The sequence below is a fragment of the Rhamphochromis sp. 'chilingali' genome (assembly GCF_963969265.1).
Source record: "Rhamphochromis sp. 'chilingali' genome assembly, chromosome: 4".
Classification (NCBI taxonomy): domain Eukaryota; kingdom Metazoa; phylum Chordata; class Actinopteri; order Cichliformes; family Cichlidae; genus Rhamphochromis; species Rhamphochromis sp. 'chilingali'.
In genome coordinates this window covers 19,693,313-19,713,164 of record NC_137948.1, presented here as the reverse complement: position 1 = coordinate 19,713,164, position 19,852 = coordinate 19,693,313, and the positions used below count along the sequence as shown (strand labels likewise).

Below are 19,852 nucleotides of genomic sequence, written 5' to 3'. Positions count from 1 at the left end.
ACATCCAGTGCGCCTACCTGTTTGCTGTACTTGTTTCCAGTCTGGCAGCCATACTCTGAGCACTGGTCAGATCCCAGGGACATGGCATCTGCATTGCCACTGCCTCCACTACTGCTGCTGCTGGAACCAGCACTTCCCACACACCCACCACTGCCTACAAAGGTGTTAGAGGGAGGCAGCTCCTGGACTGCCTGGTGCTTCTTTCCCTCTGCTGGAGGTGAGTGAGGCTGAAGATTCACTGCGGGGAGGGGCGAGCTGGATTTGTAGTGCCGGGCCAGATCTGGGCTTGACTGATGCCTCCTACCACCGCCCATCCGCGGGCTTCCAGGGTCACCATCCACAGCACAGTAACGAGCTGCCAGGCGCTCACTAGCACTGCTCAGATCCTCTTCATCATCATCATTGGCATGGCGACGCAGTCCGTTGACTGTGACTATACCACTGTAGAGGGCTCTGTCTGACTTTCCTCCTCCAGGTCCATTCCCACTGCTTCCACTGCGCTTGTCCCTACGAGGCTTGCGTCCACGATCTGATCCCCCACCACGGCCAACCTGTGGCTGCGCCCCCGTGGGACCAAAGAAATCTTCCTCTGGCTCCTTCTTGCCGGCCTCATAGCCATTCTTACCCTGAGCACCACACTGCCGAGCTGTGACTACCAGAAGAATAACCAAGATGACTGCTGCGGCTCCTGCCAGGACACCAATTGCTACACTGAGGCGCTGCTTGCCTAACGCACGCTCGCTGTCTGGGTCCCCTGCAATGTCTAGTGACAGCGGAGCCATCAGGCTTCGGGCCACCTGGGGAGAAAGGGAATAGGGGGAAAGTTAAGATGCAAATGCAGAGTAAAGAAGGAAAAGGAATGCAGAGACAAACCATCAATAAAAAGTTTAGAGCAGCAACTGTAAAAAGATGACACAGTGGGGGTGAGCCACAGAGAAACATCAAACAGCATCGTCATCTTAATTACACTGTGTTTTAGTGTGAGAGCTTCCCATTATTCCCAGACACATAGGGTGTCACTAAATATATAATTGCTCTTGCTTCCCAGTTGCAGCATTTCAAATTGTGCCTCCAATTCTTCACTTGTGATCTCGCATCTTCTGCAGTAGTAGAGAAAAAATCTGGGATTATACTGTTTAAAGCTGATTAAAAGAATAAAATGAAACTTTAGACATTGAGCTCATGGGCAGTTAGGAATGGGAAAAGTAGGAGAAACAGTCAGTAAATGTGAAAATAAATTCAAGAGACATTATGAATACACCCTCTGAATGCAAACTCATCTACTGTCTCATCAATGAACAATGTCCCTATTGTAAATGAAAGCGTAGGCATGGATTTGTTAAGGATTTGGTATCACAATTTTTGCACTGCGAATTGGACAGTTAGACAAATAAGGAGGCCACTGTAAATATGTGAGCTCTGTGGAATTGTCTTTAGAGCCATTTTTTCCCCCACATTTTAAGGTCTCAAGTTTGTTCTGTTTAGCATAATGGTTTTGTTACAAGGTAAATCCACGCTAATCCATTTCAATATACAGCATATTGCACATATTTTGTCTCTGGGCTTAAGATAGATCTAACAATTATCTTCCTTTATGAACACATATACAGGATTGAAGCTCAGACATGCTCTGAGCTTGTACACTAATAAAAGGATCATTATAAGAAAGTGGGTTATGCTGAAACACAAACACAGCCATTAGTGGATATGGAGCCTTGCTCGACAGGAGACAATGAGGCTGTGGTGTTCTGGTCTGCACAGCCCTGCTGATAATATGGGGTAGACTCATGAATTTAAATACGACTAATCAATACAAACCAGCTTTGTAGGCAGAATCATTATTTAGATGCACTACAAGTTTAGACAGATATGAGCACAGTGATATCTATTCATGCACCTACACATGCCCGCAGAGAGTGTAAGCTGTTAGCGAGACAACTCATTCAGCAATCCCGACACCTTGTCACAGAGCTCTTACGACAATTTCTTTGACCCATCTAGACAAAAAACTACTGACTCATGTAATTCCTGCTGCCTGCTGCTTAAGAATGTTAGATAATAAAGTATGCAAGGATGGATGGGAGAAAAAGAAGTTAAATATGAGCCCTCGTGGCTTCAGATGGCTCAATAAAAAAAATATATGGTATAACCTGCAGTGTTAGTAATACTGCAGAAAATTCTGCTCATACAGCTGCACTGTGTAACTTGCTCATTATACTACAAAAGGCATATGAGGCTTACTTATACAGAGGCATTCTTTTTGTTATCCATGAGCTGAGAATAAGCCTGGCAGTGTTGTAGTTCGTTGTTTTATCCCCATCTATCAGGGTTAAGTTTCATTGTTTTTCACTGAGTTGTGTTGGTTCTATTCCATTATTCTGCTTCCACTGCAGAGGGCCTCTCTGCCAGGCTCCGCTCTCCCATCAGCCCCACTGTTCTTTTGCCTGCAGTATTCCTTTCCATTCTCATTCTACTGGGCGTCTCTGGCATAGCGCATCCCCTGCACTGTCTGCTGTATTGTGTGTGCAGAACAAAGAGAACATTGCGATGGTGTGTCATATGTACAGATACCACTATGTGATGGTGCAGCCGCCGAGTCTCTGTGTGTTTGAGTGAGCACACAGGCACATGTGACGGCAAAAAACACGAAATGGTGCAAGGTGTATGCTTGTGAATCATCTCCTCTCTCTGTGTGTGTGTGTGTGTGTGTGTGTGTGTGTGTGTGTGTGTGTGTGTGTGTGTGTGTGTGTGTGTGTGTGTGTGTGTGTGTGTGCATGTGAGAAGATGAGACAGCCCATGTATTGTCATCCAAGTGTAGATATGCATGCTGTATGCAGGTATGGGTACAGCATACCTGCACAAGAACATTAGATGCCCCAAGTGTTGAGCGATATAAGCTGCCAACTCTACCCCTACATTTGAATTCAACCTTGTGACGCATCCCAAAATCCCAGAGGAATCTTCCATTCTGCTGCATGAGCTTTATTCTAGCTGGACCTAACATTAGCATCTATCTGTTCTACTCTCCAAGGATTCAGTTATCAGCATGTCACTGCAGATACTGATGCATCCAGACAAGGAGTCCACACAACTAGCCGATACTTGAAAAGTACTCATTCCCGGTTGGGGGCTCAATAAATTCACACCACAGAATAGCAACACTTTTAAAAATCTTACATTTTTAAGATGAAAAAATATATATTCATATATATATAGATGAACTGAGATAATATACAATTGGTCAAAATGTGAAAGTGGACGTCATAGTAGATCACACTTTTGATGTACCTTAAGGGGTCCCAAATGACAGCAATGTCTAAAATCTCACAACTAAATTCTTTCTTCTTCTACCTCAAACTCTGCAGAATGATATTCCAGATAATTATCCAACATGTGGCTCTCCCAGTAATGTTGGATAGAAAAGACTGGGGTAATTTTCTGCCGCGGTGCTACTGCAGCAGCAGCAGCCGTTTTCGTTCCCTAATTGCATCTGGCATCCATCCACCACTCAGTTTGACTTCATTATGAGATGGAGGTATTCTCTCTTCAATGACTTCTACTCAATTACTCCTTCAAGTTCCTCCTTACAGTCACACTAAACTATGCATATTGTAATCACAGACAGCTTTTATATCAGCTTGGATATATTACACCCTATTGTTTGATTCAGTGGCATGGTCATTTAGGCATACTGCAGCTAATTCTTCCTGCCCTGGTATTGTTTCATCACTTACCTCGTGATCTTTTTAAATTCTCATCTCTTTGATTTCTTGTTTTTTTTTTTATATATATTTCTATTTTTAAGTGTTAAATTCATAAGGTGTTCTATTTACTCCCTTGTGATAAAATCATTCACCCTCTGTCTGCACTCATTTGTTTGACTTTGTTTGAAAAGATATCTGGATGCCAAATTGTCTCCACATGAGGTGAGTCAAAACTTTCAAGCTGAGGTAATACAGGATGTTTTTCCCTTGCTAAAACACAACATTTAGCTTTAAGTGTGGTTCAATACAAGGATTTAGATTACTCAGAGGGCATGTTTAGCACAGTTTTACTGTAGTTGCTATGCAACTGTCTAAAATAGCTATACTAACATAACAGAAAATGAGAAATTAGTTAAAGTTTACATTTCTCAGCTGGCAATCATATATATTCTCCAAGTGTCTCATTTTTAGTCATCTTCCCACCCAGGGAAGCAATACACTACAACAAGCATAGAACGAGGTAGAGTCTGCAAGAGGTGCATCTGCATTATAAAGTGTGCTCTTACAGATTCAGCTAACATTTTGCATAGGTTAGAGTTCAGTGGAACTTTTTATGCTGTCCATATTGACCAAAACATTTTTTTTGCTTGTTATATGTGTGCCTCTTACTACTCTTACTGTTCGCCTCACTACCTCACTACTATTTATACAATATTTATATTTATATAAATCATGATACATGCAAAGAGTGGACAGCTGAAGACCTTTTCCTCAGAGAAAATCTAAGAATCAGTTCCTGCCCAAGTTTCAAGTGGGAGTTGAAACCACAAGTTCAGCACAAACACTCTAACCACAAAGCCACTGAACCAATTTAATTAATTAAGCGCCAGTACCAATTTCCACACCAGAGATAAAGTTTCAGTAATTATTACCTGCCAGCATTTATAACTTAATTGAACATTTTTAAAGTGTAATGGGAAGTTCATTTGATTAATACGGAGGCAGAGGAGAAAGAAAGATTTCCACCAGCATAGCATAAGCTAAATTTGAACTCATACTGTTGTAGTTATTTTTGGTATCTCGGTAATGTCTTTGAGTCTAGTCAATTACCTCTGCACCTCTGTGTGGCTCTTTCAAGCCAACTCTGATCTTGCTCTGAAGACTTCTGTTTCAGAAAGCCACACAGATTTATTCAGTAATAGCAGATGCATTATATATTAAAGATTCTCTTTATTCTCCCAGTAAACATTACTCCTTTACCATTTGAAGTGGTTTACTTTATCTAATCTCTGCCCGTGTCTCTTCTCTTCACAGTGTGCTTCAAAACACAATGCAAACTCTATACTGCATTAATATTCAAGTCTATAGTTAAGAGACACGGCTCTGGAATAACTTCTATTCAAATGTACGAACATACTTCAACCTATTCTGTATCAGAGGGCCAAAACTGGGACAGGGCGATCTCTCTCTTGCTGGCTCTCTAACATACTTACCTCTAATGCTCTCTCTCTCTCAAACACACTCTTTTCCTCTCCTCTTTCTCTCTCACTCTCCCTCTCTCTATCACACACACACACACACACACACACACACACACACACACACACACACACACACACACACACACACACACACACACCTAATGCTTTCAGCTTTGAGTTCAATGTACCATAAAAGGAGAACCACTTCAGTAATAACAGTTATTTTAACCACACACACATTATAACAATGCATGCTGGACAAAGAACACACTCCAGTAGGCTCCAAACTACAAAGAAGCTGGCATTGCCAGTAGCCATCAATTGAGAAATGGGCTTCTTTATCTGGGGCAAATGTAGGCACATTTTCCCCCAAAAAACTGTCTGAAAATTACACCATGCAGGCTGCAGAATCTCTGCATTTATTCATTCTGCAGCCACAGCTCCTGCACTGTAATGTGTAGACATTGTGGCCCCGGGGCAATACCATCGCTGTCAATATTTGTTATCATTATCAACAGTGTGGAATTGTGGTTCACATTTACCAAAAAGGGACAGTAGGTTTCATTAAAACTTTTACTTTGAGTTATTTAACTTAATGTACTCTGTGGGAGAAATCAGTTAGCATAAGACTGTATTAATACATGAAGTTACCTGTGCATCCACTAGTGAAGCATTAGCCAAGCTCTCATTAATGAAGACATGAACCAGCGCAGTGGCACAGAGAGAGGGGATGCCACTGTCATTCACTCGGACCACCAAACGATGTAGACCTCTGTGGCGGCGCTCCAGAGGCTCTGCCAGGGTGATCACTCCATTGGTGTGGCCAATCTCAAACAGTCGGAAGGGATTTCCTCCTACTAGAGAGTAGTGAAGATCAGCATTTGGGCCTGTGTCTGAGTCTATGGCTGTTACAGTTTTGACAATGGTGCGGGCACTGCTAGCAGGCGGTAGGAGGGTGTAGGACTCGTTGGCTGGAGAAGTAATTGCGGGGGCGTTGTCATTTTCGTCCGTCACAAAGAGCGAGACGGTGGCAGTAGCAGTTTTGCGAGGCTCACCTCCATCCACTGCCCGGACACGGAAAGTGTAGGTGGAAAGCTTTTCACGATCAAATGATGCAGAAGAGAAGATGGTTCCAGTGTTGTTCTCAATGGAGAACAACTCTTCATTCTCTTTTTTACCATCTTCTCCCTCTGATTTTTCTCCTGTCATCTTCTCATCAACTCCATCCATCTCTACAAAAAGACTTAGTTCTGCATTCTGACCTTCGTCAGCATCAGTCACAGTGACCATGCCAACTGGACTGTTGGCTAGCAGATTCTCCTTTACATAAAATGTGAAGATTTCCTGAACAAACTTTGGAGCGTTGTCATTGCGATCGGTCACCTGAACAACAACGCTGGCAGAGCCTTGTAAAGACGGGGTGCCTTTGTCCTTTGCAAAAACCCGCAGTTCATATCGCTCTCGCTGCTCACGGTCCAAAACCCCAGTGGCACGAATGTCTCCATTGTCTGCATCTATGTAAAATGGTCCATTAGCAGCAGGGTCGAGTGAGTAGGCAATTTCAGCATTCTTGCCACTGTCTGCATCTGTAGCTACAACAGTGACTACCCTTTCGCCAGGCGAGTTGTTCTCTGCAAAGTGGACCTCCACAACACTCTGGGCAAAGGTTGGAGCATGGTCATTGATATCTACAACTCGCACCATCAATGAGCTGTTACTAGAGAGACTGGGGCTGCCAGAATCTACTGCCACAATTGTTACACTGTACTCTTTTGTGGCCTCGTAGTCCAGCAAGGCAGAAGTGTGTAAGAAGTACTTTTTCTTGTTCCTGTAAAAAAAGAAAAAAGAAAAAAAAGAAACATGAATGCAATAGACATTTTACAGGGAAATGATATACGTCTGATCTCCGGTGGAGACAAATAATGATATTTCTTATTAAACTGCACTGGCACTGAGACACCAGGTGTTGCAGAAAGTTAAGTGGCTATTGTCTTGGTATTTTTATGGGAAATGTTCTATTATCATATCATACAAAATGTCACTTCTTTTGATTTTAGAAAGCCCAAGGTCACATCTTCAAAAGTCTTGTGTTGTCTCTCCAACAGGAAAAAAAGCATAGAGATACGTAGATCACAGTGATTAGAAACAAAAAAAAGACAAGCACTCAATTAAAAAGAAAGGACTAGAGAATACCTTGTTCTTTTTTTTGCCTGAAAATTAACATCTGTCGAATAATTTCACTTTTCTTTCAATCAGCTCTAATATTTGCTACTTTAATAATCATTGGATTTAAAAACATCTTCCAAGGTGACTGCAATAATCTGTGAAGGGACACTAACACTGGAGAAACTGTGATTGTGACATTTTAATTAAAACCATGTATCGATGTGGTGAAGACCTCTTATCGTTACCACTTTGACAAATTTCTTTAGTCGACAATAGCCTTACATTCAATAAAACCACTAACCTCATTGTACAGGTGTCTGGTACTAACAATAATATCCTAAGAGGCTTTGTCTTTTTTTTCTCACTCCTGCCATTCAATGCCTTAAGGGAACATTCTTATAACTGACTGAAGTGCACTGACATCTGTAGTCATCACTGCTGGAATAATATTATTTAAAAGTGCAAAGCCCTTGACTATAATGAATATTTGTGCCTTAAGTTTACAGATTGTAAGATAGCTTCCCTACTTTGTAACGTTAGTGAATGAGTGACACTACTTGAACTAAGCTCAAGTGAAATTGGCATGGAAAAACACTTGAATTCTCTGTGAAAAACAGAGATCTAGATGGAAACGGTTTGCTGGATGTGTTGTTATCAGTGTTAGAATAAGCAGGTGTATATACATTTTCATATGCTGTATATTTCTGAATCATGATAACAGTTCACACGGTTCAAGGTTTGTATGGTATGTATGGTGAGGAGATACCAGTGAGTGAGCCAAGAAGTAGCTTCACATTAGTGTACAGTTTATGGAAAATGGGGGTTGACAAATTACAAAAGAAGAAGAAAAGCATCTTACTAAGCTAATAGGCTCCTTCTAGAACAACTTTTATTCACCATTCATCACTGATTCTACAAGTGTGCGAAACGCTAATGGGGGGGATTAAATATTGTTATTAAAAAATATATATTCCCACATTTGATGTTTTGATAACAATGGTAGAGAGTCAGGTCTTTGTATATGGTTCAAAATCTCCCATAGGTGTTGTGCTGGGTTGAGATGGGGTTACTACAAAGACCATATGATTAATATCATTTTTATACTCATAAACCATTTAGTGACCCCTTGTGCCCTATGGATTAAGGCCATCAGTACAGAAATATTTCATCAAGCAATAAAGGTGAGCACTCAGGACACCTTTGTATTGATTTTTGGAGACCCTTGCCTTTAAGGGAACAAACTGTTCCAGGAACTTGACCTCCATAGCATGACAGAGCCCACAGAATCTCTCCGTATAAGGATCAAGGGTTCAAGTTTCCCTCTGATTGTTCACACATCTGTGTTCTTTGATAACTGAATTAATCACTGTACATAAGTGTTAATAAATAGCTATAAATTACCTGTGTTTGATGGAATTTTAAAGTTGTATTGTTTGATGTATATGACCCTTTTTTTAATAAACAATGACCTCGCTGTTGTTTTTCAACTCTGTCATTTTGATTCAGGTGCTTAATGATACATAGACACATGTTATTTTACTAATATTCTGCCTGTTTGCTAATGTTTTGTCCCCCGCTCAAGTGAAGTTGTGTATCATATTGAACTTTTATTTGAAATGCCTCATTACTTCATAATTACCAAAGATAACTTACTGTGTTGTGCTCCTTAAAAAATTTCCACCGTGCTTTGGCAAGGAATTATTATTAGGATAGAGGTTCATTATCTGACAGTGTGTGCCCAAGTAACTTATTATCTAGTCTTTGATTCAGTGTTGTTCAGCAAATGCTTAATGATAAACACTTATCCTGGCATGTTTACTTTTAACTTTTCAGGATTTTGTGTAAGTTATCACTGTTAACTGTTTTGGTTCATCTTACCTGTCAAAGGCGTCATCTGCAGGTAAGGGTGGGAGCACTGTTTCCCCAGCTGGCTTGAGTGTGAATGGGACATCTCCTACTACTGTGCAAGTCACAGCTCCATTCTCTCCCTGGTCCCGGTCTGACACCTGGACCAGAGCTACTGGTGTGTCCACCAAGACATTCTCTGGCACTAAAGAGGCTCCGTCTCGTACAGGGATCCGGCCAATTTTTCGGATCTCTACAACAGGAACGTTGTCATTTTCATCCCGAACAGCCAAAACTACCGTGGTTCGATCAGTGCGGGGTGGCTGGCCACGGTCCCTGGCCATTACTGTGAACCTCAGTTGTGCCACTTCTTCTCTATCAATCCTGTGGAGAACACTCAGCCATCCAGTTGCTTCATCCAGCCTTAGGAGTCGCCTGACAGACTCAGTTGCAGCTCCAAAGACGTACTCCACTTGCCCATTGACTCCAATATCACGGTCTGACGCTCTAACCTGGAGGACAGGTGTACCTGGAGGGGCATTTTCTGCCATTTCTGCTTCATATGTAGACCTCTCAAATTGTGGGCTGTTGTCATTCACGTCAGAGATAGAAACACGAAGCAGAGCTTGGGAGGAACGTGGTGGGTTCCCTCCATCTCGAACCCTCAGGACAAGCTCATATGAATCTTTTTGCTCACGGTCTAAGGTGCCTTTCACAATGAGCTGTGGCTGTTTTTCACCATCTGGTATATCTGCCACTTGCAGTTCAAACACACTGCTTCTAGCTCCTCCCCCATTATCTCCACTTCTACCCCTCCGGTCCCCAAGCCCATCTACTCTAGTAATGGGGTTTCCTCCTGCTGTGCGTCTTGATGAAGTTGACCCAGCCCCACCGTCCTGAATGAGCTCATAACGGTCAATGCCGTTTCGCCCAAAATCTCTGTCTGTGGCAGTGGGAAGCAGGTAAAGGGTTCCAATGGGCCGATTCTCTTCAACTGAGAGCTGCAGCACGGGTGAGGGGAAGGAAGGTGTATTGTCATTGATGTCTGTGATGACAACACGGCCTTCAAACAGGTCTACCCAGCTCTGCAGTGGCCCGATCACTGACACTTCAAAGTCCAAGAAACACTCATTTTCATCAAATATCATCTGACACTGGGGGAGTTTCTCTCTGTCGATGCGCCGTGGGCCGGTTGTCAGCTCACCTGTCACATTGTCAATCTTGAAGTACTCTGAGCCGCTCTCCAGGGCAAAGGTGACATCCCCACTGCCTGTACCTGCTGTGAGGCCAAGGTCTGCGGCTACGTTGCCAATCTTGACGTCAGGTGGACCCTCCTCCGCCACCCGGTACCGGAGAGCTGAGTCGGCACCCGGTAGCTGAGTCAGCAGCTGCAGCACTAAGACCACGAGGCTGAGAACCTGCGCCGCGGAGGAGTGCACTGCACCAAGCCTCTGCATGGCTCTTTCTCTCGCTTCTCTCCTTCCCGCTCTGTCTGCCTCGTAGCTGCGGCTCGTCTCTTCTTTATTTATGTTCTGGTGTACCTCACGGCGTGGGTGTTTGGTTTATCCTTTCTTACCCTTTCTCTACCACTCTCTGTGGACTGCTGCCTGAGGTCCGGAGAAAAGCTTTCTGACTGTAGTTCACTTCAGTGGCACAGGCTCCTTTCTTCTGTTCTCCTCCTATACTCAGTGATTTTTATTTTCAAACTTCTATAGCAGCAGTGCTCTTATCTTGCTGGGCTGTTTAAGCCTCAGAGATATAAAAAAATCCATCCTGCTGCGAAAAATAAAACTAATTTATCAGAATTGGATTAATCCACTTCCTCACTTCTTTCTCTTCCCTCCGTAAACCGGAGAGCTATCCGGACAAGGGCGCTTATCAGTTCATAATGCTATTTGTAACTTCTTTTTATTCCAGTCACATTTGGGACAGAGGCTTTTCTCGCGTTTTTCACAGTTAGAAACTGCAATGCAGCACCACTAGAGGAAAGAAAGAGAGAGAGAGAGAGAGGGAGAGGGAGAAAGAGAAAACAGCCTCTCAGCTCTCCGGATGGTCAAAATTTACTCGAATCTCAGAAAAAGAATGAAAATCTGTTTGAAACAAGTCTCTGGGATCCTGCTAGACGGGATCTTTTCTTACCTTCAGATCCAGCTGCGTTTTCCTCTTTTTCCCGCAGTGGAGCAACGTGCCAAGCAGTCGGATTCCTTCACGCAAGTTATCTGGAGAGAGGAGTGTTTTGCAAGCCGACTTTCTGATCATGTATTTTCTCATAAAATAGAAAAACCAGAGCCACTCTTTGTGGACTAAAAGGGGGGTATCCCGAGTGCAGCATCAATTTAGCATAATCCTGTGCAGCCCGTGTTCGGGATGGATGTCTCGGTGATGGACCGAGTGTAGATGCGTCTTTTTCCAAGAGTCCCGCATTCTCTCTCACTCCTCCACACGCGCCTCCTCCTCTGGTTTTTTTTCCCTCTCACCTGCACTGCTCGGGACTGCTGCTGCTGCCTCCGGTCTCCAGCAATGCTGCAGTCTCTCTCTCTCTCTCTCTCTCTCTCTCTGCCTCTCTCTCTCTCTCTCTCTCTCTCTCTCTCTCTCTCTCTTCGCTACTGCAACATTTTCCCCCATTCGCGTAACTCGATCGCTGAGCTGTAACGGGAGAGGCAGCAGAGGCGGTGTTGGGTCGCTGTGTGTGTATGTCGGTTACTGGGGACAGACCTCACCCCCCTTCCTGTCATATAGGAAGATTAAATGGCTTGGTGTCTGGGCTGCTGACAGCTCCTGGTGGGGAAATATCTTTATTCACGTATTCATACAAAGGACAAGAGAGACGGATAGAAAAGAGAGTGATCTGGCTGTAATACAAGTCAGCCCAGCGCTCAGTCATATTTCTGCTGGTGCAGCTCTTTTGCAGAGGCAAGTGTAGAGGGCTTCATTCATTCTTTTCTGAAAGAGGCAGAAATTGACACAGCCTTTGCGCTCTCACGTAATGGGAAATTGTTGTAATATTTACAATCCTGTGACGGGTATAGTTGCACGGCATGCGTAAACTGTAACCTATAGTATACCTTCCACAAGGCAACACTGCAACCAATGCTCTATTGTAAATAAATGCAGAAATAAATTCCACGGATGAATTAAAAGTGGTAAGCATGCTATCTACCACTTTTTCTGATTTTCTTTTCTTTTCTTTTAACGTTCAGAGGTGTTTCGGTTGTTTCTTGGCTTTCACTGCCTCTTACATAGTCTACTCACACACGTGCGCACACTGGTGTGGAGTTGTTGTCTCTCAGCGGAGGGACCTGCTCGGTGAGAAGCGCAATGCAGCATCGGTCCGCTGCTTACTGAACACTACCGGGATTTCCACGTTGCTGCTCTACTACATCACCTTTGCATTTCTAATTTCCAAGCTAGTCAGGCCGTTTGTTATAGAGCCACTAGCAGTTTGTCTCCCGGCCTGAAAGCAGGGAGTTCCCCATAACACATATCATTATTGACGGAGTGAGCCCTGTGCACCAGCCATTAGTGAACAGTTTATTGCTGACGGAGAGTAAACAAAGACTGACAAACTGCCTAGACGGGTGACATGTTGCCGTTTCTACCCTCTCTCCCACCCCCACTCCCCTTTCTCCCCCCCTCCCAGCTGCACCAGGAGCTGTGGGTGTGTAAAGCGCTTATGGGCCAATGTGCTTAACATTCAGAGGCACCGACACTCGCCCGCTTCAAGCGCACTCACGCCCTCTATTGTCTGCCCCACGTGCGCGTTTGTTTCCCTCGAAATGAATCCTGGAATTCGCCTCGTGTTTTGTGCGCGCGGGCATGAGCGCCCACATTCATTTCTGGGAAGAAACGAGAGAAAGAAAGAAACGGGCAATTAGAAAATGAAGTGCACGTGCGCGCCTGCTTGTGTGTATTGTTTGGCTCCTCCGGTCAGGTTAGTTCATTTTTGCTTCAGCTGATTTAAGAAATTTTGGTCTCATTTGACCTAATAAAAAATCATCTAATAAAAATATGCTGACCCGAACATGCTGTTATATCCAACCCATTAAGATATAATTGAGCACGAATCCTCTTTCATCAGCAAATGAACTGCACTTTCAATTTGCATATTGAATGAAAAGTGACCCGTGGTGTGCGTGCGTGTGTGTGTGTGTGGTCTAGTTAAACACAGAATGTCTTTTTTGTCTCTGCGCTGACAAGCTTTTTAGCCTAAAGGCTTAATCTGCTGTTTGTGCCACCGCAGCAGCAGTCAACAGTCTTTACATCATATTGTAATAACTACACAGAGAAATAAGGAAATAAGGGAAATAAGGGAAAAACCATTCCACAGCATTGATCATAAAAAGTTATTCATGTTAAGTATCATGAATCATGTTTGCTCGATGTCATCCAGGCAAATGATAATTGTTCCAGCACCATCCCTTTTAAGAGAATGCGACCTTATAATCAATTTCATTCAAATTTATGTATATGTGATGTTACATTGACATCATGGAGCTTTAACTACAGACATTCAGTCAATCAGAAACTTTCAAGGTGCATTATATCTAAAGCCATTATATGCCATTTCTTTGACATTTGTATTTTCCCCTCTCCGTCTATTCATTTTTTCTACTCAAACTGCATCATAAATGAGATTTGTTAATTGTTTATTGATTGCTGCCTCTGTTATGTTTTGGTAGAAGCACAAAGACGAACACCAGTTGCCAACTATCTGTGACACATTAGGTTGTTTGAGCATATATTTATACCCCAGTGTTCCCATCCAAAACTGCAGCAAAAAAAGGCTGAGTGACTACAAAACTCATCACGCTAACCTCAGTGGTCATAAAGCCCTTTAAAACCTGAATCATCTTCACAGACCACCTACTTGACATCCTGCAGTCCACCTCCTACACAGAACACAAGCTGCAAGCCCAAGAATACATTTATTGATTCTTCCTGGTGGTGGACTTCAGCTCAGCGTTTGCGATTTGATCCATTAACTGCTTCACACGAATCTCTCCTAAATCACAATGCCTGCTTCCACCTGTTAAAGGATCGGCAGCTTCCTGGTAGGGGAGCGCAAATGAAGCTGCAGAATATTCCATCACTCCTTAGATGTGTGTACTTTCTGTTGCTCTTCTCCAGTTAAACACATCAGAATCTTTTTAATCCTTTTCAAACTTCTTGGGTTTGTATGTAATGCAAGCGTTAGATGAGTTTGCATAATGTTAAGGTGAACAGCTCTGGCAACCTTAACAAAATGGAATGATTTGTTCAATAAAAAAACATGAAAAAAAGCATTACAGGTGAAGAATGTTAGAAGAGGAATACAGAAAATCAAGAAAAATATCAACAGTTGAAAAAAGAAAAAGTCATAATCAGTTCTAATAACTGCAACCACAACTTTAATTGCTTCCCTTAAGATTGTGCCTCACCACATCTTAGCATTCACCTTAGAAACAAGCAGGGAAGAAATCCTCTTCTTTGTTAACTCGGTTTTCAGAATTTCTCAACATACATAATATTTTCGTCATTCATGGTTCTTAATAATTCAAATCACTGTCACTTCGCCCACACCGATCCAATTACCCTACAAACATATATATCCTTATACAGTGAAACTGATATCTGTTTGTACATTTGACTGTGCCAATATCTAATTCTCCACAGCATGTGAAAAGCAGAGATACAGAGGAGGCAGGAGGCTGACTCTGTCCTTCACTGTGTACAATACCATAACACAGGACATTGAGGAGCTTGTGCACTCTTTTTTATGATGTGCTGGAGAGGGAGCATCAAGATTGGCAAAGCTAAATAGCTCAATAAGCCAGTCAAGAAAGCAAGCTGTGTTGTAGGATGAGCCCATATTGTCTAGAGGTAGTCAGTGAGAGTGGGATGAGTACAAGGACTGACTCAATCTTGCATGACCTTCATCCTCTTTATCATGGTGAAAGAGCCAATAAACCAAGCACCATCAGCACTGATGTGGGACTTTAGCCTCTGTCACCATTCTCTGACTTCTACCATGGATCAGCCCTCATGGCTTTGTGTGGACAGTATACTTTGCTGTTATGTTGTGTATGTATAATGTTTAATTTTTATACACCTGGTATTTAATGTGTAGAAGACATTTAATAAAGGAACAAAGAGCACAGGTGTCCTTCAATATGAAATTACAGCTCAGTTCACACACCCATGTGTGCATTAGACTATTTCTAGAATAAAAGGTTTCTGTTTGTTAATATGTTGTCATAGTTACAAATCTCTGGATGCAAGGAATATTACAGTTCAGTTCACATGCCCACGTGTGCATTGGATGATGTCTAGAATAAAATGTTTCTGTTTGTTAATATATAACAAACAGAAACTGTTATCACAGTTACAAATCTCTAGATACAAGGGATATGCTTTATTAAACTGGACTCTGGAATAACTTAATCACATTTGAAAACACTGGTACTGGTGGGCTATATTAGATGAAATGCCAATTAGTAGCTTTTGTTAGCAAGGTCTGGTAATCAACGGTTTGATGTCTTTTCAAAGCAGCTTGAAACAGCTGCAGTAACAGACCTCTAAAGAGGCCCAATCATTCACATTCTAACTATGAGAGTGTCAGTCAAAGAACTATTTTAATATTGAATAAGTCCAGGGTAAGGAGTCTGACAAAGAAGAACAGCAATTACAAGGTGAAATGATCTAACGGTGATGATCTAACTCCACATTTTGCAAATGTTCCTAAAACTTGCAGTTATAATTCCAACAAATGCATATTTGTCCTATTTTAACTCTTTGTAAAATAATTTCAGTGACAAGCATCTATCTGAATTTTATGCTGGTTTGTGTACTTGCTTCCCAGAGCTGTGAACTATAAATCATGTTCTACATGCTGGGAACTACTAATGTTCTAATAAACTAATAAAGCTCCTAGAAATAAAACCCCTGTTGCTGTCTGTTCGTCCTTTACTCTCTGTCTCAGTCAGTGTTATGTGAGAAACTTGTGATCAAACTAAAAACATGCAGTAATTTCATGTCTAATTTACAGTGATCTTGTGTGTCACCTGAAAAGTGACTCTTTCTCATTGAAAGTTTGAAAACCACTTAAGAATAGAATCCCAGTGATCTATACTGCATTATTTTTTTCTTTTACATCAGCATTTAAGAGCTAGCTTCTGCATAATGTCAGCTTTTGTACTGAATCATACCATATTTTGACCACTATCTGCACTATGATATCATGTTTTATTCAACATTATTTCTAATATATGAATCAATTGAATTTTCACTTCTGATTCAGCTTTGATGGTACTGACCTCTAGGTAGCTCAGCATCTCTGGGCTTCTCCTTATATGCAGCTGTATCTCTGTTATTATTCCTATGCCCCTGCTAGTGCTGTGTACACAGGCATACTTGGCTCCAAAGTTCAAATTCCCCTGGGTTGTTTGTATTATCCCCAGGGTACTTTCTTTATTTTCCATTTTTATAGTTGGTAGTCATAGATGTTTTTGAACAGCTGTTTACACCTAGTGCATATAATTTATTGCAGACATTAAATGCAGCATGTAGTCTGCTTTAAGTTCTGTGCTGAGTGTGAATAGGAAAACAGAGAGAGACGTGGCAGTGTGTTTGGGGTAGCTGGTCTTCTCCACTAGGATGATAACAAGCACTCAAACAATATTGGAAAGAAAGGTTTAGGAGTTGTGACTGTGAGAAGCATTTGCCACAATTTTAATTTTAATGTTTTAAGGCTTCCCAGCTAAGGTGCCAGTGCTAAATTAGCTTCTTCATAGAGTTGGACTTGCTAGATGCAGTGCTAAACCTGAGTCAGCAAATTCAATGAAATTGCTATGAACTCTCAACTGATTCTGAAGGAACCAACCTTAATCACCTGTAAAAGACAGTCAGAAGTTGGCATTACTAATAGGTGAGTGATCTGGTTTTCTTGTCTACTAGCAAATGTCATATTATATAAAAACATATTCAATAAAATATATATAAAAATCTACCTTTTTAGGTATGTCCCTCATAATTTGTGGTTCTGGAGGTAGATCAGGTACTCTACTGATTGGACAGTTAGTGGTTCAATCCCTGGCTCTTCCAGCCTGCATACCAAAGTATCCTTGGGCAAGATATTGAAGCTGCTACTGATGCATTCATCAGCATGTGAATGTGAGATGGAAAGCACTTAGATGTAGAAAATGTGCTTGTGTGAATGAGTGAACGAGGCATGTAGCACAAAACGCTTTGAGAGCTCAAGTAGAATAGAAAAGTGCAATATAAGTCCATTTACCAGAATCAGGATCACAGTGAGATGACACAAAGAAGAAGTGACACGATCGAGTCGTGTACTTACACCATGGGTAGATCAAAGGTCAGTCCTCCATATTGTTCTAATATTTTCTGATTCGATTTAGAGTGTGAGTCTAACCAATGCAATATTTCCTTTATTTTAACATCTACATTTATCCTTGACTTTTATAGTTCATTACATTCCACTTCTAGCATCTTCTTTTCTGAGAAAACACTAATGTTAGGACTGATTTCCAACCCGGGTTACTAAAAATAAAATACAAAAGTGATAAACATATTAAAACCATTAAATATTAAGCAACATTTCTGCATTTATTTTTTATGTTTACCAACAGAATAATATATGTATCCTGCCATGATGTTGTGCGACCCTTTTGCTCCAATTTTAACCGTGTTAGCGTATTATTTTTAACAAAATGATTATAAATGCTTTGTGTAGCTCACAAGGATTCAGTCTGTTGCGTTTGTTATAGCTTAAGTTATGACATAAATTGTGTATTTGAACAAAGATTTGAAAATAAATACCGAAATTACTGAAAAAGAAACAAAACAATCTGCGACTACTGAAATGTTGGGAAAGGTTGATTTCATAAAACTGAATGAGTGCATGAGGGCAATCTTTAAATGGCAAATAGTAGTAACAATAGTGGCAACAGGCATGCACACAACTACAATAGGTTGTCTGTCTCTCTGTCTTAGCCCTGTGACAGACAGGCGAACAGGGTGTACCTCGCCTTTTGCCAGTTGGCAGCTGGGATAGACTCATGATACAACTGGGATTTGAGACATTTAACAGTTTCAAATATTTAAAGTAGAATCCAGGTACTATAGAGCAGACAAAAAACCCAGCTCTTTCTTGAAATATGTACTGTCCATCTCTTGGGTTGCTATATTGCTCTTTTTAATGACATCTGGACTCTACACTACAAGCGTTTGACTGCATGTGACAGTGGAAATTACAGTGTGTAAATGAAAAACTAGTTGCACGTCGGTGAGTGACTGTTCTGCGGTGAGTGACTGTTCTGACACGCGGGATGGCAAAATTCGCTAAGCCGCTTAGTGTTATTTCTTTTTTTTTATGATTAGAAAAGATCAGTGTACATAACATTCAGGGAGCAAAGCCCTGCTGATTGTCACAAAATGACAAAATGGAACTGGTGGAAGGTTACACTAATTCTACAATAACCCAATGGCAGGTCAAAATCAAGCTTACATGTCAGTGGTTTTGTTCTGGAGTACCTATTCAGCAAAGGAAGCATCAATCTGTAACACTCATGTATCATAACTGTACGCGTAGGTGTGTGGCAGGCAGACCCAAAAACGTAGAACTGAACTAAAATTCATAGCTTTAATGCTGGAAAAGGCAACAAAAAACACGAGGAAAAGGGCCAACTAAAGAGTCACAAAACATAAAATAAACTGACTCACTGACAGGAAGGAAAACAGACAGACAGAACCACTACCTACAATGAAGCAAAACACGACAGAGCACAGACGGGAACGCAGTCGTGTCCAAATTCATTTTTCGCTACTCGGGTTAAACGTAATATATAAGTCACTTAGACAACCTAAAAATGTTATTGTTGGGCTTTTTTCAGTGTTTTGTTTGTTCGTGAGTAAATCGGTTTGGCTGAGATTAAAGTTATTAGATTAGATAAAATAAAACTTTATTAATCCCCCGGGTGGGTTCCTCCTTGGTTTTTACACAGCTGACTAAACGTCAAACAGAAAACTGATGAAAAAGAAGTATGAGACGGTCGAGAATTTACGCCAGTGTCCTGTTATATTTTAGATAGCAAGGAGCAGACGGCCGAGTTTATTAAACTCCACCGAGACAGCGGTGACGCTAATCAGAAGGCTAGACCGTCCAATTTCCCCAGCTGTTTACTTCCGGCCTACCCGACCTTCTGAGGACCCGGCCCGCATAGACCGCGGAGGTCCTCAGGAGGATGCAGCCCATGAATTTGGACACGACCAATATATACACAGGCTGTATCCCAATTCAGGGTCTGCAGCCTTAAAGGCCGCATTTCAAGGCCGATTACGTCACAGCGGCGCGCCGAAGGCTGTCCCAATTCAAAGGCTGCTCGAAATGCGGCCCTGAAATGCATCCTTCATTTCCCTGAATTTTAAGGCTGTGGCAGTGTAGACTTCGTGGCCCAACATATCCCAGAATGCATAGCGTGGCGGTGGGTGTGGATAATTTTGCCGAAAAAAAACGGCGGATGAGGGGCGCCCGAAGAGTACACTTTAAGTAAGTACTGAATATTATGTCACTTATTTATGTGCAAATGTTTAATAACGAAGAACATTAAAACATTACTGTTGGCCACATGTCGGCAAAGTTATGTGACATAAGTGACGTTT

At 41.9% G+C, this 19,852-nt stretch overlaps 1 protein-coding gene across 1 annotated transcript in view; it reads right to left on the bottom strand.

Moving 5' to 3' along the window:
- pcdh7a (protocadherin 7a) overlaps positions 1–11,696 on the bottom strand; it is a 40,398-nt gene extending 28,702 nt beyond the window's left edge. Inside the window, exons 1-4 of the mRNA XM_080879329.1 lie at positions 11,336–11,696; positions 9,230–11,175; positions 5,837–7,013; positions 18–797 (exon numbers count right to left, since the gene is read on the bottom strand). Of these exons, the coding sequence (XP_080735455.1) occupies positions 18–797; positions 5,837–7,013; positions 9,230–10,653 (3,381 nt within the window). The 5' untranslated portion in view covers positions 10,654–11,175; positions 11,336–11,696. The remainder of the gene's footprint in view (positions 1–17; positions 798–5,836; positions 7,014–9,229; positions 11,176–11,335) is intronic.
- Between the last annotated feature and the right edge of the window lie 8,156 nt (positions 11,697–19,852).